Source organism: Kogia breviceps, chromosome 2 (genome assembly GCF_026419965.1).
Source record: "Kogia breviceps isolate mKogBre1 chromosome 2, mKogBre1 haplotype 1, whole genome shotgun sequence".
Lineage (NCBI taxonomy): Eukaryota > Metazoa > Chordata > Mammalia > Artiodactyla > Physeteridae > Kogia > Kogia breviceps.
Genome location: NC_081311.1, coordinates 112,825,703 through 112,850,428, shown reverse-complemented (window position 1 = coordinate 112,850,428; position 24,726 = coordinate 112,825,703). Strand labels below are relative to the sequence as shown.

Here is a 24,726-nt window from a genome sequence, read left to right as displayed (position 1 = left end):
TTAAGAAAACTAAGTTTGGAGCAGACTGGGGGCAAAGAAAAAATGTATAATTTTTACATGTTATTTTGAATTTCTGTCATAAATTCAGGTGGAGATTTCAGGGAGGTATTTGAATATATAAGTCTGGAGTTCAGGGGCAAGCCCAAGCTGGACAAAACAATTTGAGAGTCATTGGCATATAGGTGACATTTAAAGCCAGGAAAATGGATGTGATCACCAAGGAAGTAACTATAGATGGAGAAGAAAAAAGTTCCAAATAAAGGACACTGGGACACTCCAACAATGAGAAATCAAAGACAATAGGAAGAACCAAAAGAGGAGACTGAGAAGAAGCTTGTTAAATTCAATTGGCCATTGAATTTAGCAGCATGAAGCTCATAGGGATCTGACAAGAGCAGTTTGCGGTGAAGAGAATGTCTGGGTAGAAAGGATCTGGGAAAGATAGGAAGGAAAGAAATTGTAGAAAATGAGCGAGGATAACTTTGAAAAGTGTTGATATTAGGTGGAGCAGAGAAATGGGGAGCTAATTGAAGGATTGCTGTGGGAATTAAGGTTAAAATTAGGATTTTTTTACCTCCCAAGATGTGGAAATGATGGAACATTTGTATGCTGATGGGCATGATCCAATGCAGAGAGCAAAAGTAATGAAGACAGTCAGAAAGTGGAGAGTTGCTAAGTAAGTAAGAGGAGATGTGATCTAGTATAGAAATGGGATGAGACTGGAAAAGAAAAGCAACACTCCTATGCAAAAAAATAAACTACATTTCAGTTATCTTTTCATTTAGAGAATGCAGAATACAAAAAGAACATAGCACAGTCTTTGAAAGCATGTAAGGTTTAATATTAAAAGAAAATTGTCATATTACTCATCACAATTCCAAGAAAGTCGTGATTGAAAAGAAATATAATTACAGTAATACATAAAATCTTACTGGTATTATTCCTACTACAGCATTTTCTCTTTGACCTTTCTTTTTCTCATCCTCTCCATACAGTATTTTTCCTATTTTTGTTTCTTCTCTACCTTCTACACTCATAAAACAGCCTCTCTTCCATAACCTCCACATGAAAACTCAGCCTTCTCCTTTTCACAATTATAGTCACACACACACACACACATTCATTTTGTGGAAGGGTTCTCCAAATGGCAATGGACTCAAAATTGAAGAAAAAAAATTATCTCAGCACTTCTCAATAAAGGTAATCACTGAAGCACATTTATCCTAATTTAGGTGCCCATATAATAGATTATTTCAGAAGAAATCCTTTCTCTGCCTAACTACCTAACCTAGGATATTTTAACAGTATTTTGTAAGTATTTGCCAGAAAAGTGTATTCTTTAAAAGTACAATAAGCATGTACCAAAAAATCATGTTACTTTTATTTTGCTTACATGTACACAGTTTAGGTTAGTATAAAAGCATTTTATCTTCTCAGAATTTTTTTAAAAGGTAGACTTAGAAGGATTTTGGCAAATCCCTACCTTTTCTTTTTTGGGTTTTAAACTCTTTTTCAATTGATTATGGTACAAAATATTTGGGTATATAGATTTTTGCTAGGATTTCCTCTTCTTGCACTGTCAAAGTTTCAACATACTGATGCACATAATTATCTTGTCTTTGGAGAATTTCAAGCATGATGTTTTTCATTTGTTGTAGTCAGAAGCCATGCATGTGAAGTGGATCCATACGGAATGCCAGGGGGATGTTCACACATCTGTCTGCTTAGCAGCGGTTACAAAGCACGGACCTGTCGCTGCAGGACTGGCTTCAACTTGGGAAGTGATGGCAGGTCATGCAAAAGTATGTTACTGAAAATCAAACATTTGCCAGCAGCTAATGCTTCAGAATAGGGTTCTTAGTACTAATTAGGAGCATCAGCATCAGTAATAACGTGAGACATCATCAGGCCAAATTTGCCTGTGAATGTGTACAAGCCATTTTTCTCAAAATCAGTATTTACTTTTTTTTTTTCTCTTTTATATGTGTGTGATAATGTGAATGAGAAACCTAATTGGGCTGTAGAGTCACCAAATTTATGGAACTTTGGGAACCGTACTTTAGGGAAGATTTTTAGAAAGATCCTTTCCTTAATTCCCTAAAGAATGTTCATGGTCTAATGAGCCTGAATCGTTGGTTAACCAGATTTTCTCTTTTTTGAACCAAGATGCTGCCTCTAGTAATAGGTGTGTTTAGTCCAACAAAAAAACACATTAAGTAATATTTCACTTTATCCAGCATTGGGGATGAAATTCATTTCATTATTTCGCTTTCCAAGTAACTGGAACTATACTAATTAAATATCAATCTCTTTAACAATTTTGTTAAAAAGTTTAGTAGTTAGACATATCTTTGTTTTATTTTTGAAATATGCTAAAATATCTTAATTATTCTTTATTTAAATAAGCTAATAAGTATTTTTCACACATGGCTTTTGTTAAGTTTAAATTTTTACACAAAAATTAAGTTTGGGTTTCCCTGGTGGCGCAGTGGTTGGGAGTCCGCCTGCCGATGCAGGGGACACGGGTTCGTGCCCCGGTCCGGGAGGATCCCACGTGCCGTGGAGCGGCTGGGCCCATGAGCCATGGCCGCTGAGCCTGCGCGTCCGGAGCCTGTGCTCCGCAGCGGGAGAGGCCACAGCAGTGAGAGGCCCATGTACTGCAAAAAATAAATAAATAAAAATAAAAATAAATAAGTTCTTTACTCAGGGTCTGCATACTCAGATGTAGTTTTAATTGCCCTCATAGAAATGGTGTCCATGTGGAGACTGTTGGTTTTTAGATGTCCCACAAATACCATAATTTTTAAGATTATGATGACTGCTTTTTACAGTGTATATTTTGTCTCGATTTATTTTTGTCTGTGCTCCCTCTCTGACCACTGTCCTGCCATCTCTTTTGCTTTCTTATCATATGCTTGCTGAGTACTATGAAATGAGACCTGTAAATTTGTTATAATTTTAAGTCTAAGTGGTTAGAATTCATAGTGCAAATACTTTTTTTTTTTTTTTTTTGCGGTATGCGGGCCTCTCACTGTTGTGGCCTCTCACGTTGCGGAGCACAGGCTCCGGACGCACAGGCTCAGCGGCCATGGCTCACGGGCTTAGTTGCTCCGCGGCATGTGGGATCTTCCCGGACCAGGGCACGAACCCGTGTCTCCTGCATCGGCAGGCGGATTCTCAACCACTGCGCCACCAGGGAAGCCCAATGTGCAAATACTTTAAAATTGAGAACCCAAGAGACTTAACTGTGATAAAATACATGCCTTTTAGTACTTTTTTTAATGTCCAGCTTTGTATCAAATGCTAGGAATGTAGAGACACCAGCTCTCATGTTCAAGAAATCCTCTGGATAACTGAAGGTTTTGTGTCAGAAGCCTCAAGATAGGGGTAGTTTTGTGTGCGTGCGTGTGTGTGTGTGTGTGTGTGTGTGCAACCAGCCTTTAAACTGCTCTGGTTACCACTTGGGAAGTGATGGCATGTCATGCAAAAATACAGTCATGCACATTTATGCATACATATATACATGTGTGTATATATGTGTATGTACATTTATATATATGTACACATACATACACACATATATATACACACACATACATATATACACACACATATATACACATGTTTGGTGGAAAAACATAAGATCAGAGTTGCATAAGCTTCAGTCATCCCTAATGTAGTGATCAATCAGGGTACATTTACCTTTAAATTAACAGAAACAATTTTAGCTATTTTAAGCAGAAAGGCTCAAGCACAAATAGACAGGTACTTACAAAATCATTGAGAAGCCTGAAGCAGCAGCTTCTAGACTGGGTCTTGGGAACTTTCCTCAAAACCACCACAAACTAGCCTGGCTTAAGCTGGAACACCTTCCATAGTCAGAAGCTAGGGCATCGGGAAGCCACAAATGACAAACATGGTGTTTCAAAAACACACCATCTTAGCTGAGATCTAGGGATTATGAAGTTTGCACCAAAACTATTAGCTCCAGAAATAATATGTCATACTGGAAAATAAAACAAAACAAAACACAGTACAACAAAAGGATACCCTCTTCCTTATCTTTTGATATACAGAAAGGAAGAAGACTGATGTGGAAAAATTCAGTTTCTCCATCAGATAAATACCAGCAGAAGCAACAAAAGGTGGTCTCATTTCTATATTCCAAACTCAAGCTAGTACATCTGACTTTAAGTACTTAAAACTAGAGCCATGGCTATATCGGTGTCTGTGAAATGTAGTTTTTAGTTTTCAATTGTCTATGGTATAGGAAAACACATTAGAAGAAACTTCAGGTAGTGAATGATTGAAAAAAGTGACTGAATAAAACAATGGGAAAAATAGTTACCATTCTTATTTAAAATATACATACACATGCACACGTGCACATACACACACATACGTTAAACCAGTGAAGTATTGTGCCAGGTTTACCAATTAAGGCATCAATTAAAAATACAAGCAAAAATAAATGTTGGCAAGAATAGATATGGTGAAACCAGCATTCTTATGCCTTGCTAATAGAACTGGAAATTGATACCACTATTAGAATTTTTTTTTTTTTTTTTTTTTTGCGGTGTGCGGGCCTCTCACTGTTGTGGCCTCTCCGGTTGCGGAGCACAGGCTCCGGACGCGCAGACTCAGCGGCCATGGCTCAGGGGCCCAGCCGCTCAGCGGCATGTGGGAATCTTCCCGGACCGGGGCACGAACCTGTGTCCCCTGCATCAGCAGGCGGACTCTCAACCACCGCGCCACCAGGGAAGCCCTAGAAAGACATTTGATAATAACATACAAAAGAGATAAAACTGATAACATCCTTTAACAAGTTATCCCACTTTTGACTAAAGAAATCCATTGTAAATGTATGTATAATAACAAAAACCCAGAAGCAATCTAAATATCCTACAATAGTTAAGTAGCTGACCATATTATGTTGCCTCTCTAGCAGGGAACATGATGCTGCCATTGAAAAGAATGTTTTGAAGACCTTTTAATAACACAACAAAGTATTGTTAAATTTTTAAAAGTTAAGTAGTAAAATGCATATCTAAGATCCCAATTTTTTAAAAAACAAAAGTATCTATGCATATGATGTTGGTAGAAAATACTCAGGAATGTTAATTTTCAAATGAATCTACTTTTAAATAATGTAAGACAGTATCCTTAAAGACAATAACGAGTAGGTAGACACTGAGAGGTTGTGAGGGTAATGAGAAAGAGGGATGTTAATATTCTTTACCCAGTAATTCCACTTCTGGAAATGTATACTAAGAGATATGGAAAAATGCATATCTCAGTGTTATAATAATGGAAAGATAAAATCAACTGAGGAAAGGTAAAATCAACTGAGGAATGATTTGGCAAATTATCATATATTATACTGATCATACTGAAGGGGAATGTAAGACAAAAGTAATGGATCAGGGACTTCCCTGATGGTGCAGTGGTTAAGAATCTGCCTGCCAATGCAGGGGACCAGGGTTCGGGCCCTGGTCCGGGAAGATCCCACATGCGACAGAGCAACTAAGCCCGTGTGCCACAACTGTGGAGTCTGCACTCTAGAGCCCACAAGCCACAACTACTGAGACCACATGCCGCAACTACGGAAGCATGCATGCCTAGAGCCTGTGCTCTGAAACAAGAGAAGCCACCACAGTGAGAAGCCCACGCACCACAACAAAGAGTAGCCCCTGCTCACAGCAGCTAGAGAAAGCCCATGCACAGCAACGAAGACCCAACACAGCCAAAAAAAAAAAAGAGGAAAGAAAGAAAAGGATCAGCACAGAATATAATCTTAATGCTAAGATTTAGTAATAAAAGCAGAATACAAAACATATTCTCTTCTATATTAGTGTGCATTAGAAAAATAGCTAGATAAACTAAATTTGAAATAGTCATACCAAGGAATATAATACAGCAATGAAAATGAATGAATAATGACTACACCAACCATAGGTGAATATAAAATATGTAATAAGAATAAAATCAATAGCACACATGCAATTCAAACACACAAAATTAAACAGTCTACTGTTGGGAAATACAAACAACATATGTGGCAAAACTTCTAAATAATGCATGGTAAACACAATAACCATATTATTGTATATAACCAGAGATACCGGATGTCTCTGGGATGGAATGGGGGTGGGTTTGGGGCATGTGTGTGCATTCTAATGTTCTGGAAATATTCTTAAGATCTATGCTAGGTACATGAGATTTGTTTTATTTTTATTATTTAAATATTAACATTTTATAAATATTTATACATATTTAATATTCATTAACACTAATTTTAAAGGAAAACGAGAAAGAAAATATATAAAATGATTATATAGTTTTCATTGACGGTGTTGAGTTTATGAGTAAGTACTTATTTTTTTTCCTCCAAATTTTATAATGTAATTATTTTAATTTACTAAGAATCTCACTATGGTATGGTTACCCAAACATAACAGTCATATGTATCCTCAGTTTTCTTAATAAAACCTATTATGTTTTCATTTCCATATGAAGTATTCCTTTTAAAATTATGTATACTAAACTAAGTATAATGTGCCTTAGCAATATGAGAGCCTTGCATGTAGTTTCATATAAAAGTCTGAAGGAGTTCATTCATTCTGTAGAAAAAGCTTCCTTGATTCTTGCATTTTAACCCAGGAAACAGTTTTTTGTTTTGTTTAGTTTTTGATAAAGGCTGTGTTGTACATCAGAGTTACCGGCAGACAGCATCAACCTCTAATGTTCTAATTAAGATATGAAGAAAGAAGTGACACTGTAACTGGCATTTTATTTCATTTCTTTAAAAAAATAATCACATTTATACAAACTATAATGTATTCACATGCAAGTTATGTGATACTATGTGATTCTTTTTGTTTGCTTCTGACAGTCTATAGATGCAAACTCTGAGTAGGGGGGGTATTTTAAATATTCTGAAGTTTTTAGCACTGTCAAACATAATGAATGCTACAGTTAGTATCTACAGATATGTTAGATAGATTGTAATGAATTATAAAATTAAATGTGCCAGATGTTTTAATAAATGTCCATTTTACAGTTACAAGTTATCCAAGGATCTGTCATGTTTTTGCTATACAGTTATAGGCAAAAGAATAATTAACTAAATATAACCTATTCACAGAAGTAATTTCTGTTTTAATTAAAGTAACGCAATTAGCTGGCCTTCTTGCATCGAGATACATTTGGCATATTTTAGGGTTTAATTTTTGGTACTGAATTTAAAAAAATGTTAATTGTGCCAGTTAATTAAACAGTGGCATTATGCAGGGTAAAAAAGATTAGGCAGCATCGGTTGTTTATGTTTGTAATCTTTCTTCTGCAGGACCAAAGAATGAGTTGTTTCTCTTTTATGGGAAAGGACGCCCAGGAATTGTTAGAGGAATGGACTTGAATACCAAGATAGCTGATGAATACATGATCCCCATAGAAAATCTGGTAAACCCTCGTGCTTTAGATTTTCATGCAGAAACCAATTATATCTACTTTGCTGACACCACCAGTTTCCTAATTGGCCGGCAGAAGATAGATGGCACAGAGCGAGAAACCATCCTGAAAGATGGTAAGTGACAATGTGTATCAAACTGCCCAGAGACAAAACATTTATTTAAAAGGATAAATCCAATGTACGTCAAATTAACTAACCAGAACCCAAGTTACTGTTGATTTTTAAATATTTGTTAATTTCTCTTTCTTGAGTAACATTATTTCAACATGTTTTCCAAATACTAGCTTATTAAAACCTTCATTATAAAATTGAACTTGCAATTGTCCACTACATTATAAGTATTACAGGAATTAAATTGAGCTATTAATCCACCTTCATGGAAAATGTAGACTTACAGTTATATGTTTACAGTGTTATACGGTAGAACATAAGATTTAACAGGACATTGGAGACTTTTGTAATACTTGGTTCTCACTGGAATATTGGTCGTGTCACTCAAAGTTCATGAAAAAGATCAATGTTCCCATTGTCCTCACGATTCTTGCATATTGTTTTTTATGTTATATTGCACCTGAGTTCTTTAGAGTCACCCTTGAAATAATATCTGCAGAGAAACTTTGTTTATACCTATTTTTATTTACAAATACATATATGCTATTATATATAATATGTAAACATATATGCATATACTTTATTAAAATCAGTGAGTTTCATAAATTACTTGGCTTAGAACAACTGCTCAGTAATGAAATAATATAACTTTGGTATAAGTAAAAAGCATCTTTATTAATCAAGCAAACTGAATCTTCGACTGGCTGCTAGTCACCTTTAGGCAAGTTACTAATGATTCTGGACCTCAGTTTCCTCATATATACAGTTTTCTTACTTCTCAAATATTTTAAAAATCCTTGATTTAGGGACATTAATTGTATGCTTATTATATGAAGGACAGTGTGCTACCTATCATAGGAGATTTTAAAAAATGTTAGGAAATGGCTACTGCCTTCAGGGAGTTTATAATCTACCTTTGGAGATAATATAAACTCCCCCAAAATATTAGATTGGCTAAAAGTTTGTTTGGTTAGTGAATACGTCGTTCAATAAAGGTCTTGGTGAAAATGAAAAATGTGTCTTTTATTTTTACTTAAAGCCAAATGAACTTTTTGGCCAACCCAATATAAAAGCTCTGCAGCATTTAATTTAATAAGTTCAAAGCAGGCCCAGAGAAATACATGATTAATGGAGAATGTCTGTGTAATAAGAATACACAGGAAGGCAGAGGTGTCTTTATCTGGGGATTCTCAGAGAACTGTTTTGTGAAGGAGGTAGTATTGGGGCTAGATCTTTTTTTTTTTTTTTTTTGTGGTATGCGGGCCTCTCACTGTTGTGGCCTCTCCCATTGCGGAGCACAGGCTCCGGACGCGCAGGCTCAGTGGCCATGGCTCACGGGCCCAGCCGCTCCGCGGCATGTGGGATCTTCCCGGATCGGGGCACGAACCCGTGTCCCCTGCATCGGCAGGCGGATTCTCAACCACTGCGCCACCAGAGAAGCCCGGGGCTAGATCTTAAAGAAGGAATGTTAAAGGGGAGGGGAGTATACTTCAGCACCAGGAATTCCATGAGAAAAGACCAAAACGAACAAAACACCAAAAAGCACATGCTCCAGAAAGAGGATGAGAGGAACATTAAGTGGGTCACTACTGCAGGTTTAGTTTACAGGTAATCATGACAGAGGAGCTGTGGATCCCGAAAGGTAGAGAAATTCAAGGCATTAAACGTGAGGTGAAGGGGCTTGGATAAAATCCTGAAGGGGTAAGAGGAAATGCTTTTGAGCCAAAGAATAATGTGAATAAAAAGATATTTTAGGAGAATCAATCTGGTGGGTGGAGTACAGAGTGAATCAGAGGGAGGAAGTAGAGAAAATAAAAGTAGAGAAATGGACTAAAATTATTTACAGCATGAATGGTAATGCATGACGGTCTCTCCTGTCTTTTAGAGGGACTGGGGACAGCATGAGAAGATTATTCATTCAACTCAGGTTCACTTTAAATCAAACTTTAATGATAAAAATACACCTTCCAAGAGCGACAAATGAAGTGCTAAAATGAAAAATATCCCTGGTTTTGTCTTTTTTAATAGTTTACTGATTAAAGCAGTATAAATCCACCATGACTTAGCCACCTAAGGAGTGTCTAATTAGAGTCAGGAGTTTTACTTTAAATTGCATGAGGCAGAGGCTGTCTGCCTACTTTTCTCTGTAATTCAATAACAAATAATAGGAACTTGACAATTTTAGAAAGACAATGAACTTGCATATTCTAAGTAGATGCATTTGGATTGCTCTAATTTTGACCTAGACTGACATGTAATATAGAGGATCCTTGGGCTCTTTTCAAGAAGTGTCAGTTCCTGTGCTGTGACTGAATGTTCCAGCTAATAATCCTAACTTTGATAACCATATCTAATCAGTGACATTGGGGTTCTTTGCATTTTACCACAGCAACAGAGGTCAATTCTAATGGCCACTGGACTGCCAGGCACATCTGTACAGTGTTGCTTAGGCAGTAGGAAGGTTCTGAAAACATTTTGTCGATTTTTACACCTGAAATATATTAAACATTTTGATTATCCTATACAAGGGACAGCTTAATGTCTTTTTATTAGTTCATCTTGCTTCTTACCAGCAAGGAGAATAATAATACACATTATGCTGCGAGATTAACATGTCAGAACAGAACTTATATTTGGCAAATGACAATTCACGATTCTTGGGATCAGAAGAATTAAGTTCTATGTATTTTCACTCATTTAACTAGTCTACCAACTAACCTGGAGACTGAGAGGAAATGCTTGGTTTGACAAATGATTTTGTAAGCTTAGTAGAAATTCTGAGTCTTAGATAAATTTGTACAGTTTGAAGTAGAAGGCTTAACGATTTTGCTGTTTTTACATAAAACATAAATATCTTGAACATATTCTTTACAAGCTCAGATCCTTTTTATATTAGAAAAAACCAGCATTTTAAAAAAAGACCCATCTCTGTTCATTCTTTTTGTTTTCTCTCTTATTAGAGTTTTATGGCAAACTTCCTAAATGTTATATATCTCATAATCTTTGTGTAATATTGTGGGCTAACATGGTACATAAATAAATAAGAAAAGAAAATTGCCCATTTGAAGTACTTACATATATCTCAATAATTATGGAAAATATCTATGAAATGAAGACATATTAGTGATTTAATAAAAATAGACTTTTATAAGGACAAAACATTTACCAGTCTTTATTGTGTTTTACTCTTCAGAATTTTTTGCCAAAATTTCTGGTAAAATTTATACACTTGATTTCTTTTAATTAATTACTTTATTTGTTTATTTGTCCAGTCAATAAATATTCATTGAATACCTTCCCTGAGCCAGGTGCTATTTTAGGTGATGGGAATGCTGCAGTAAATAGGACAAAGCTTTATATTTAGTTTACACCCAAATAGTGAAAAATAGATAATAAACAAATAAACACATAAATGAACAAGATCGTGATAAGTGCTCTAAAGAAATAAATGAAGATGCCAACAGCAAGCAAAAATAGACTAAGTGGGTTAGTCATTCTGTTACCAAATTAGGTCTTATGATCCCCTACTTGAACCCTAACCTGGCCAAGCCCCTGCCTCAGGGGGAAGGAAAGTTCTTTTCTGTTTGGGTTTGCAGAGCCAAAAATGAAACCAAAGTTGAGATTGAAGCAGCACAATCATTATTCAATGGCCCAGAGAATGGAGAAGTGGAATCTTAATCACAAATCAACTTCTTGCCCAGGGGACTGACAATTAAGACAAGATTTTAAGGGCAGGGCTAATGAGGGGAAAGTGTATGCATTGGTTTTCTGGAAATAGGCGGGTTCTTCCTGGAACTGGGGTGTCACCTCTTCTCTGTCCTTGTATGGTCCTCTGGCATCTGGGTTGAAAGCAGGTTGAGCCATCATGGGCAGACAGACAGGGGTCTTACTATTACAATGAGTTGGTAATGAGGTGCAGGGCGATATTTGTCCCACTTTTGAAGTTGAACCAGCTTGCACCAGTTTTCTTATAATGAGACTCTTGTTCCTGTGCTGTGAACACAGCTAGAGGATATGGTTAGCTGTGGTTTTCTGCAAATTTACCTGGAGGGAGGGCCAGGAGTATAATTCTGGGGCAATAGCCTTGGTAACAATTCTTGTAGATATAATTGTTATGCTCTCTAAGAGGACAAGATAGGTGTTCTTTATAAGATTGTATTCATGTTTAGATTCTTGAATGTCTTGTCCAAGATTCATATTTCATGGCAGAATGATTTATAATTTCCAGCAGAAAGGAAAAAATACAAAAATGAAAACTTAGTATTCTATATATTATTGCATATATTCTATTAGTGCAGTACTTGGTTTTAAGCTGTATAAATTAATTATACTGAGATACATATATCCAAATAGAAGGTATGTTAAAATATCTTTCACATTGTTTCATACCTTTAAAGTATTAAAAAAAAAAACCACTCAAAGCATTTTTCCTGAGTTTGAAAGTTATTAATGCCTGCAGTTATAACAGAAAAACTGTAGTTTCAATAGATCCCATCATTAAACTGCAGACTTGAGGTCACCAAATTTGTGTAATTTGTAACAGTAGCCACAGGAACTAATGCAAAGCATGTGCTCTAAACCGCTTTGCTATATTGACTTTATGTATTTCTTTTTAAAAAAATTAATTATTTATTTATTTTTGGCTGCATTGGGTCTTCATTGCTGCCTGTGGTCTTTTCTCTAGTTACGGTGAGCGGGGGCTACTCTGCATTGCAGTGCACAGGCTTCTCATTGTGGTGGCTTCGCTTGTTGCAGTGCATGGGCTTCAGTAGTTGTGGCACACAGGCGCAGAAGTTATGGCTCATGGGTTGTAGAGTGCAGGCTCAGTAGTTGTGGCACACGGGTTTAGTTGCTCCACGGCATGTGGGATCTTCCTGGACCAGGGCTCAAACCTGTGTCTCCTGCACAGGCAGGCGGATTCTTAACAACTGCACCACCAGGGAATCCCTGACCTTATATACTTCTTAAGATGGGTTCTACTTGATTGAGATCTGGAGTAAGTACACATTTCCACACCTCAGAGTCTTCCTTTAACTGACGATACTTACAGGATCCATGAAGTTAGAGAACAATGAATAACTTTGGGCAGCATGGAAGAGAGGCTGTCTGTTTTGATATGAAGAGAACTGTTGCCAGGAGTTAGGGAGGCAGTCTCTGACAAACATATCTTCCAAATGACATGTTTAAAGGTTATCTATTGACATATTATCAAAGTATCAAAGGGTAGTGCCATATTTATGTTATTGCCTGTCCAGCATGTGAAGAGTCAAACCCTATTCTTCAGCTCAGTTCTATCCAATTTTGTGTTGAAATGTATGGTATTATACCTGGGCCATGAATTATTATTTGATAATTCATCATTGTAATACCAGGACCACCATCACATACACGCACATACACAACCACTGACTTAAGACACACTTCAGAACTCCAGAAATATTCCCAGGCCTTAATTTTAACCAGGACTAGTGTGGCCACTCAAAACAGGTTATAGGGTGCAATCTGTTCCCAGATGACACCTACCTGAGAGTAAGACTATACTTTTCTGTATCTAGAGATCACCATTTGTTCTTGGATATCAATGAACTTCACCATTCTATAATTCTCTAGGAATTTCTAGTGTCTCATAAAGATCAAGTGTTACAATTGATGAAACAAACCTGTTGAGATATCATTAATAAATTATGTTAGAAAGTTCCCATGAACGTTAAATAGTCATTATGCCTTGCAAAACATTTTAAAATTAAGACCAAGCCTTTACTCTCTGCTATTAGATTGCAGGTGAATATCAATCTCATTTTTTCTGACTTAATTCTGACTTTTTCATAAAGAAAAATTCTGAGAGATGTAGACTCTGACCAACCATTAAAGGAAATAATGAATACATTTGTCAGTCATGAGACATTTCTTAATTAAAACTGTTAAGAAGAGATTTGCAAGCATTTGCAACTTTTGAGAATCTAATGGTTATTGTTGTCCTGCTGAGTAGCAAGGTTATAGCCTATTTTTATATAACTGACTCTTGTTGACTATCAATAAGACGTTTACCCAGAATGCGCAGGAGAGTTGAGTCCTGAAAACATTGGTTCAATTTCATGTTTAGTTTATATATATTTCTCATAATTTCTGATGTTTCTCAGAAAGTATATGAGATATTGGAAAAAAAAACTTTAAGCCAATATATGTGTTTTTGTCAGAAAAGTTGACATGGGTATGAAGAGATTGAAATCTAGGTTCTAAAATATATTAAGTCATAAAAAATGGAATTGGCCATGTTGCTAATAGATTATAGTAAACATGGAAGAAAAGATATGTTTCCCTTTATTTGTTTCCACCCAATATAGGCATATATACACATGCACAAGCACGGACAAATACAGCATACTATACACACACACACACACACACACACACCACACACACACACACACACACACACACACACGAGTTCAGAATAGCCCTAGAAGTTTCTATAAAGAAGTCTATTATCTTGTAAATGTTTAATTACTGGTAAGGTCAAAAGGTAGAATGTGAAAATATTTGGTAATCTCCAAAGTACCAATTGAAGTATTATTACAAATATGATTGTTACATCAATAAATATTCTGATCAGTAAAATTTGGGGGCACTTTAAATAAATTTCCAGTTTTACCATGAATTAAAAAAAAAAGAAATACATTCAACCTAATTGCTTAATTATTCTCAGCATTATGTAATCTTTGTTACTTCAGAAATCACTTGGGAATCCTCTGTTAAACTAGGACTAATATTCTAATCACTGACTGTGATTGTACTTTTGTTTAGGTTAATGCAAATTTCTGATGAAAAAGAAAAGCTTAATAAATCAGTCTTGGCAGACTTTACTATGGGGGCTCTAAAATAGGAAATGCTAGCTCAAATTGTGGGGACAGTTAATATCCACAATGCCAGCTGAGCAAGTTCCCTTGAAACTAGCCATTATGAGAGGATTTTAGGGGGTGATAATAGTCATTGTAGAACACATGTCAAATAATGTGACTCTGCCCTATCTAAAGTGAAGTTTTATTTTTGCCTTTCATTGACTATTAAAATTTATTCAGTAGAGTGAATACTCTTACCCCATAGCAAAACTTGGTCAAATCCCAATCCTTTCTGCTAACAACGAGGCAGCAGCCAAACCTCTCGGTCATGTTAAGTCAGAAACAGACTCAATTTGGGAATGCCCACTCCACTATTTATACATATGTCACAATTCTAACTTCAGTGTATCATCAAATCTTCCCTGCTCCCCACCTGTATTGTCTTCTGGCTAGAAAAAAGGAAAGGAGGGCATATTTGGTTCATTCTTTCTCTGTCCTGCATTTATTTTCTTTGCCACCCCTCCCAGCTTGCTAGTTAGTTTCCAATGCCCACTCACCTCTCAACATTGGTAGGAAGAGGTGAGAGGGTAAGATTGGTTAGGAGTGATAAGGAGATAGCAAAGGTCCTATGTGAACTGGTTCCATTGTAAACTGACCTCTCTCTGAGACTGGCAGATCTTTAAAATCACTCTTGGGGTGTGTATATGTGTGTGTCTGTCTGTGTGTGTGCATGTGCAAGCTATTTGGAGGTTTTCTGCTAGATCCCTCTAATTACATTTCCCTTGGCCAAAGTGCATGAAACTCTATGCCTGTGACTCTGCATCCTTGAATAACCAGTTCCTGTCCATCTTCTTATTGTTTGAGTCCCTGTAACCAGCCAGATTGCAAACATCCCTATGCCAACATATGCTCCTGTGTGGTCCACATATAGTCCCCAAAATTATTTGTAAACCTTCTGCCCCAATAAACTCTGGGAGTGCATATACAGTGCAAATCAACCCGCACTAAGTATTCTGCTACCAGAGTCCACTTTAGCTTTCTCAGGTGTGAGATTTTCTCAGGTGTGAGTTTTGCACATTTGGAAATACCAACAATTCAAAGATCTCTTAGAGGCCCCATAGAAAGCTCCATCACTAGAGTTGAGGTAAAAAGTACCCTTCCATTCTCTCTTTTCTACCACCTTGGGGGATTGAAGGGTAGGGACTAGAGACTAACAGAACAGCAGCATCACTCTCCAAAGAAAACTCTTAAAACCCTCCCCTGTTTACATTATGTTCCCTTTACACCATCGATCTGGTTAAGGTGTCTAAGAGTTATGGACACAATTGTGATCTAGTTGATTGTAAAATATGAGGACTTTTTTTTTTCTCACACTCACTTTTTTTTTTTTTTTATCATTTCGTCTTCTAATCAAAGCTTTAATTTTAACATCCCATTACAAATGTCACAGTGAGTTAACTATTGCTCCTGATTCTGCAAGAGTGATCAATCTACCTGCGGGGTGTTCTCATAGTCATTAGGCAGTGGTCCAAATAACACCTGGAAAGGAGATATAAGAAAAACAACAGTAAGACTATTTTGAAAATTCACTTAAAGATGGCAACAAATAGTATTTTCACTCATCTTTATATTCCTAGTTTTTAAAATTATCTGATTTTACTATCACCTAGATTCTTAGTTTTTCTTTTAAGCTTTAAAATAGTGATTTTGCAAGGCTTAGAATTGAGACTTTACAAATTAAGAAGTGTAAACAACAACATAGAAGCACATACAAAAAGCTCTCAAGAGGTTCATGATGGTGCCATCACTGGGCATGAGGTGAAAGAGCATCTCTCATACTCTTTTCTTTCCTCCAATTTTAATTATCCAGTTGTAATAACTCAGATGTCACCTTTGCCTATATTCGTGATTGTAAGGAAAACCAGGTGTGAGATATTTTCTAAAATTTTGTGTTTCAGTGAACAGTATCATCCGACTTAATCTTCTGTACAAGTTCTTCAGAATGACAAAATATATGAAGGTTGTACCTACAAATTAAAATTATTTCCAATCCCAGACTGACACTAGCTCTCAAGATGGATGAAAAGATTGCTTATTCACAATGCATCCCAAGTCCTAAAATTGTTCCTATTAATCAGTTCCCATTGCTTACACTATTTTATCTTATGCCCCAAAGAAAATTATGTTACTTTTAGATACATGTCATTATTTATGAATTGTGCGAGTTGGTTTATGGGGAGTGTGCTCTAGCCATGGGAACCTATAGCACCTGGCCAGGAGTATATACATCCCATACTTGCTCCATCACAGATTGATTTTATGACAACCTTTGCTAGATACAACTAAGTGCAAAAATCTGAAATTAAATGTCAGTCATATTTGTTATTTGGTATCATGTTGATAAAAATCTTTAAGAAATTAACCTTTTTATTTCTTTTTTTTTTTTTTTCCTAAACTAATGACTGAACTAACTGGTATTTTTGTTGTTGTTGTTCGATCCAAAAATGACTGCAAAATTTACTCTAAACACTTGTATTTTTCTCCTGATAAACTCTAGCTGTGTTTATAATTGTATTTTTAAAAATAAGGTTTATTACAGCATAATTTATATATGGTAAAATTCACCTTTTTTAAGTGAACAATTCAATATCTCCAGCTGAATAACCACCACCACAGTCAAGTTGGAATGTTCCTGTCACCCCAGAAAGTTCCCTTATTTTCTAACAACCACTGATCTGATTTCTATTCTAATCTATTTTTCTACAGTTTTACTTTTTCTGAAATTCAGAAAAATTTAATCCTAAAATATATAGCCTTTGAGTTTGGTTTGCTTTACTTAGATGTTTTTGAGATTTTTCCATGTTGTTGAGTGTATCAGACATTCATTTGTTTTTCACAATGGGTCGTATTGTGCTACTTGGATGTACCACAAAACTTTCATTCTTTTACCAGTTGATGTTCAACTGGGTTGTTTCAAGTTTGGTCAATTTTGAAGAAAACTGTCATAAACACCTACATAGTACATTATATGGACATGTGTTTTCATTTCTGAAAGTGGATTGCCTACTAGTATGGTAAGTGTATGCATAACTTTATAAGAAACTGTCAAACTCTTCAATCTGTTCAAAATGTTTTTCAAAGTGACTGGGTCATTTTGCTTTCCCCTCATCAAGGTTTCAGTTGGTCTGCTTTTTCTCCAGCACATAGTATTATTGGTCTTTTTTTCATGTGAGCCATTCTGATAGGTGTATGTTGATAACTCAATGTTTAAATCTGAAGGTCTCCATATCAAGGTCATCTTAAGGTCTGATTTTATTTACACTTTACTTCTTTGGTTGACCAGTTTATCTCAATGGGTTGTTTGTCTTTTGCTTTCTATATGACTCTTAATTTCAAATAATTTATGTAGGAAAACCTTAGAAACTTAAGTAAGTAAAATGTAGGCCAGGAGCATAGGTACATTTCTTCTGTCAGTTTGTTAGTGTGAAGAGCTTGATCAATCTATTCAGTAATTTCACTGGGTTTGGATTTTGTTCTTATTATAGTTACCTTTAGTAAACCAAACCTCTCAGATACTTCAGTGATGGGCTGATTCTATCTTATGCTTAGTAAGTATCCTGGAGTGTGCCTGCTCATTCTTTAGCTTTCAATAATCCCTGCATGGCTGCCTCACTGAGGGGTCTCTCTCCACACTCTTGCCCTTTCCTTAACTGTGACCTGTTAATAAGTGGGAGGCTCATGGTGGTAGACAAGGGGTTCTCCATTCTCTTGTCTGGTCTTTGGTCTTATTTAGATTCCGTGGTTCTGGGGTTTGGAGATGGGTCTTTCCATGCATCTCTTCCCTTGTCAGCCAATGTCTGCTATGTGTCTCTGGGAGGTCTTGGGCCAGAGATAATCTTTAGCTCCATGCCCCAAGGTAGCAAATATCTGTTTTGTTGTTGTTGTTGTTGTTGTTGTTTTTGGTATCAATTCAGAATTCTGGTCCAAGCATCTTTATTGTACCCACTCTAGGCGCAAACAGCTTTGCTTGTACTCTTCCCTCAGTGTCACCGTACCTTTGTTTTGGACCATTGGCAGTAATTTCTTACCCTTCTCCAAGCATTATGCTAGAGTTGCTTGTTGTAAGTAGCAAACTTGTGGTGGGACCAGGGGTGTTTCTCTCAAGGTCACAAGGCTTTGGCTTCTACCCCTCCCTCAATGGCTGCTTATCTCTGCAGCTCACCTTTCCTTTGGAGAAGGGAGGATTTCCTACCCTTTTTTAGTGGCAAATGAATTTATTTTCTATACCTCCCTCACAGGCAGTGGATCTTTGTCTGGCTTCTGGGAGTGGGGTGGTCTCCTTCCCCTTCCCCAGTGATTTAAGGGATTTCTTTGTATGAGAGAAAAGTCTAGGGAATAAGTTGGGTTTTATGTCTGTGAAGCACACAGGGCTAGCTCTCAGTTCTCTTGCTATGCCTTCGATATTTCTCTTGTGAACTCAGTGAAAGAAATCCTTTGTGTCAGGGTTTCCCAAGAATTCTAAAGTATCACATTAATTCACACTTGGTTTTTTAAATTCTTTGCCATTTTAACTTTTTAAAAAGACTACGTATATGGCAGTTGCCTCTTCCTCCTGTGCTCTGGCAAAGGTACAACAATTCGTGTGACCCGTTTTTACTGGAATAGGCCTGTTACTCTGGATTTCTTTTCATTGTGTTTCCTTGGGATCTCAGCTTTTATCTGGACTCAACAAAAGTTGTAATCTTGTAGATTATTGGTCTTTCTCTTATTGTTACGTGTTTCAATATTCTTTTGTGGGTTTGTGCATCCTAAGTGAAGCCTAATTCTTCATGTCTATAATTCATTAATACAAATGGGAATTTGAAGAATAAGATTGAAATATTTTAAAAAACTGCTTTTTCTTCCTTCACTTAGCATTAGAATCAATTTTTAAAAGTAGCCGATTTCTGCTTATGAATAAATGTGAATCCCTTGTGATGCTTTTAAACATCAGCAGTTTACACATAAAGACATTTCATTTGATGCAAAAATATTTAAGTGTTTTCTACTTTCAATAAGGTCATTTTGTATTACATTTTAACTAAAAATAAATAAATGAAGTAGTGATGGGAGTTTTCACTTTGCAAAAGGAAAAATTGGTTAATGCATTACATTATTAGAAGAAAAATCTGTTATTATTAAAGAGATGGTACAGGATGATATGATTAAGTTTATATCAAAATCTGATTCTTATTTATTGCTAAGATTTCTAGTCATATACCTATGTAAAACATTATTTAATTACCAAAGATGCCAGATAGTAGATGAAGTGTTCAGTAAAAATGTAACTGTCATTCTGAAAGAGTTTTCATTCTATTTGAATTCATCTGTCAGATTATAAATGGGGCAAAAGACTAAATATAGGAATAAGCAAATGGTTCACCCTGACTTTGCCCTCTATATCCAAGAAAATAAATCACTGAAAAATATTTTTTAATAGAGTAAATTGATACCAGCACTGTGAAGTTGAAGAGTATATCATCAGTGATCAGAGATGATGGGAATTTCTTAGCTAGAGGGCAGATTTTACCACATTGACTAGACCATGAGAAACCATAACCTAAAATATTCTAGGTGTAAACTTCAAGTATAAGAATTGAAAAGTAGAACCTTATGGCTCTCATAAAAATGGAAAGAAATGGAAGAATAAAAAAGGGCTTAAGGTGATCTTTAGAGCAATTTAATAATTAAGCAAACTAAAAATAATGGGTCCAGATCAGTCTTCCCCCCCTCCTGGCATTGAGTATACCCCTCAAAAGCACACACAAAGAATGGATTGGGGTATGTTTATTCATTTAACAGAAAATAATACTAGATAGCAGTTAAAGATGCATGAAGTAATGGCCCCAGGCCATACAACCAGCTGTGTGGAGAGATAGCCCTGACCACCAGGAGGGCTTCAGCACTCACATGATATCAGGCATCACAACCAGCCATGGCATGGGCCTGCCCCACCTACCAGTGCACTAGCAACACAAGGCAGGGCCTCACAGACAAACAGGCTTGGGCCAGCCCCCGCTATCAACATGCCCACAGTAGTCCGGACTGCCACAGCAGAAAGGCACATTCAGCTCACATAGGGGACACCCCAGGAACATATAGTCTGGTGACCAGAGGAAAGTGTGCTGCTAGACCCCATAAGATATATCCTATATAATGCCACCTCTCCAAGATTGGAAGATATAATGAACCTACTTAATAAATAGAAATAAGTAGAGAGAGTTAAGCAACATGAGGAAAAAGAGGAATATGTTCCAAGTGAAGGAACAAGACAAAACATAAGAAAAAGAATTAAACAAAACAGAGATAAGCAATCTACCCAATAAATAATTCAAGGTAATGAGTATAAATATGCTCACCAAATTAAGAATGGATGAACAGAGTGAGAATTTCAACAGTTAGAAAATATAATAGAGAAATAATGTAAGCTGAAGAATAGAGTAACTGAATTAAAAATATATCATTAGAAGGAATCAATTAGATGATACAGAAGAACAGATCAGCAATCTAGAAGACAGAATAATGGAAATCACACAAGCCAAACAGAAAAAGAAACAAAGAATAAAAAATGAAGATAGTTTAAGAAAACTTTAGGCAATATCAAGCTTACTAAAATTCACATATAGGGGACCCAGAAGGAAAAGAGACAGAGAAAAGGGCAGAAAACGTATCTGAAGAAATAGTAGCTGAAAATTTTCCTAACCTGGCAAAGGAAACAGACATCCAGGTCAGTGAAGCACAGAGAGTCCAAAACAGGATCAAACCATGGAGACTCACACCAAGATTCATTATAATTAAAATATCAAAAAATTAAAGTTAGAGAGTCTTTTTTAAAAATAAGAGAAAAGCAACTAGTTGCATATAGGAAACTCCTGTAAGACCATCAAATGACTTTTCAGTAGAAACTTTGAAGGCAAGAAGAGAATGGCACAATATATTTAAAGTACTGAAAGGAAAAAAAAAAAACCTGCAACCAAGAATACCCAGCAAGGTTACTATTCAGAATTAAAGGAGAGATAAAGAATTTTAGAGACAAGCAAAAGCCAAAAGAGTTTATCACCACTAAACCAGCCTTATGAGAAATGTTAAAGGGACTTCTCTAAGCAGAAAAGAAAAGGTCATATCTAGGAATAAGAAAATTATGAAAGAAAAAAATCTCACTGGTAAAGACAGGAAAGTTAGTGGATCTATAATTTATAAAGTTAATAAGGTTAAAAGACAAAAGTAGTAAAATCATATATAACTATAATAAGTAGTTAAGTGATACACAAAATAAAAAGATGTAAAATATAATGTAAAAAACTTAAAATGTGGGTGGGGGAGTAAAAATATAGGGTTGTTTCAATGTGTTTGAGCTTAAGAGATAATCAACTTACTATATATATATAATATATATAATAAGTATATATATATATATATATGATGTTATATATGAATCTCCCCATCTACCAAAAACCTGTAATAGATACACCAAAAATAAAGAGAAAGGAATCCAAACATAACACTAAAGATGACCATCAAATCACAAGGGAAGAGAGCAAGAGAAGAAGAAAGGAGCAAAGAAAAACTAGAAAACAACTAGAAAACAATTTTTAAAATGGAAATAAGTACATACCTATCAATAATTACTTTAAATGTAAATGGACTAAATGCTTCAATCAAAAGACAGAATGGCTACAAAAACAATACCCACATATATGCTGCCTACAAAAAACTCACTTCAGATCTAAAGGCACACAGACTGAAAGCTAAGGGATGGAAAAAAAATAATCCATGCAAATGGAAACAAAACAAAACCAGGGTAGCAATACATTTATAAGAAAAAATGACTTTAAAATGAAGACTGTAACAAGAGACAAAGAAGGCCATTACGTAATGATAGAAGAATCAATCCAACAAGAAGATATAACAGTTATATATGCAAGCAACATAGGAATACGTAAATACATAAAGCAAATAATAAATATAAAGGGAGAAATTGACAGCAATGCAATAATAGTAAGGGCCTTTAACACTTCATTTATTTCAATGGATACATCATCCCCACAGAAAATTAATAGGGAAACACTGGCCTTAATGACACATTAGCCAATAAAGTCAGTTAATACATACAGATTATTTAATACATACAGAATATTTCATTCAGAAATGGCAGAATACACATTCTTTTCAAGTGCACATGGAACATTATTTAGGATAGACCATATGTTAAGCCATAAAACAAGTCTCAATGAATTTAAGAAGACTGAAGTCATATCACACTTTTTTTTCAACCACAAGGATATGAGACTAAAATTAACTGCAAGAAAAACTATAAAAAAAAATACAAGCACGTGGATTCTAAATAATATGCTACTAAACAACCAATGGGTAATTGAAGAAATCAAAGAGGAAATAAAAAAAATACCTGAAGACAAATTAAAATGGAAACACAGTGACCCAAATCTGTGGAAAGCAGCAAAAGCAATTTTAAGAGGGCAATTTATAGCAATACAGGCTCACCTCAGGAAACAAGAAAAGTCTCAAATGAAAAATCTAATTTACACCTAAATGAAGTAAGAAAAAGAAAACCAAAGGTAGCAGAAAAAAGAAATAATAAAGATCAGAATTCAACTAAAGGAAATAAAGACAAAGAAAACAGTAGAAAAGATCAATGAAACTAAGAGGTGGTTCTTTGAAAAAAGAAACAACATTGATAACCTTTAGCCAGGTTCATCAAGAAAGAAGAGCGGGCTCAAATAAAATCAGAAATGAAAGAAGAGAAGTTAATAACACCAGAGAAATAACAAAGGATCACAAAGAATTTTATGAACAATTATACACTAAGAAATTGGAAACCCTAGAAGATATAGATCAATTCCTAGAATCATACCTTTTTCTGAGATTGAATCAGGAAGAAATAGAAAAATCTAAGCAGACCAATCACTAGCAATGAAATTGAATCAGAAATTAAAAATTAAAAAAAAAAAAAAAAAAAAAAAAAACTCCTGACAAAAAATGTCCAGGACCAGATGGCTTCACAAGTGAATTTTGCCAAACATTTAAAGAGGGCTTAACACCTATGCTCCTCAAACTATTCTAAAAAATTAAAGAGGAAGGAACATTCCTAACTCATTCTATGAAGCCAGCATCAACCTGATACCAAAACTAGACAGAAACCCCACAATAAAAGAAAATTATGGACCAATATCACTGATGAGCATAGATGCAAAAATTCTTAACAAAATATTAGCAAACCGAATACAACAATGCACCATGATCAAGTGAGATTTATCCCAGGGATGTAAGGATAGTTCAATGTCTGCAAATCCATCAATGTGATAACACGATATTAACAAATAATAAAGAATAAGAATCATATGATCATCTCAATAGATGCAGAAAAATCTTTTGACAAAATTCAACATCCTTTTATGATAAAAACTCAATGAAGTGGGTATAGAGGGACATACCTCAACATAATAAAGACCATGTGTGACAATCCTACAGTCAACATCATACTCGCTTTTGAAAAACTGAAAACATTTCCTCCAAGATCAGGAAAAAATAAGGACTCCTATTTTTGCCACTTTTATTCAAGGTCTAGCTATAGCAATCAGACATGAAAAAGAAATAAAAGACAACTAAATCAGAAAGGAAGAAGTAAAACTGTCACTGTTTGTAGATGACATGATACCATGTATAAAAAAGCCTAAAGGTGCCACCTAAAAACTAATATAACTAATAAATGAATTCAGTAAAGTTGCAGATTACAAAATCAATGTACAAAAATCAGTTGCATTTCTATACACTAAAAATAAACTATCTGAAAGAGAAGTTAAGAAAACAGTACCATTTACAATTGCCTCAAAATGAATAACATGCCTAGGAAGAAATCAAACTAAGGAGATAAAAGATCATTACTCTGAAAACTATAAGACATTGATGAAAAAAATTAAAGATAAACAAAATGCTATACTGTGCTTATGGATTGGAAGAACTAATCTTGTTAAAATGTTCATACTACCCAAGGCAATCTACACATTCAGTGCGATCCCTATCAAAATACCAATGCTATTTTTCACAGGACTAGAACAAATAATTCTAAAATTTTAATGGAACTACAAAAGCCCTTCAATTAGACAAGCAATCTTGAGAAAGAAGGTCCAACTAAAACTATTTTGCACAGTGAAAGAAACCATCAACACAATGAAAGGCATCCTAATGAATGGGATAAGATATTTGCAAACAATATATTTGATAAGGGGTTAATATCCAAAATTAAACAAC

General features: G+C 35.4%; 1 protein-coding gene across 7 annotated transcripts in view; it reads left to right on the top strand.

Annotated features, from left to right (window-relative positions):
* LRP1B (LDL receptor related protein 1B) overlaps positions 1-24,726 on the top strand; it is a 1,895,525-nt gene that overhangs the window by 1,048,718 nt on the left and 822,081 nt on the right. For all 7 annotated transcript variants that reach the window (XM_067025946.1, XM_067025948.1, XM_067025945.1 and 4 more), the window contains 2 exons: positions 1,659-1,802; positions 7,346-7,582. In XM_067025946.1, coding sequence (XP_066882047.1) covers positions 1,659-1,802; positions 7,346-7,582 — 381 coding nt within the window. The remainder of the gene's footprint in view (positions 1-1,658; positions 1,803-7,345; positions 7,583-24,726) is intronic.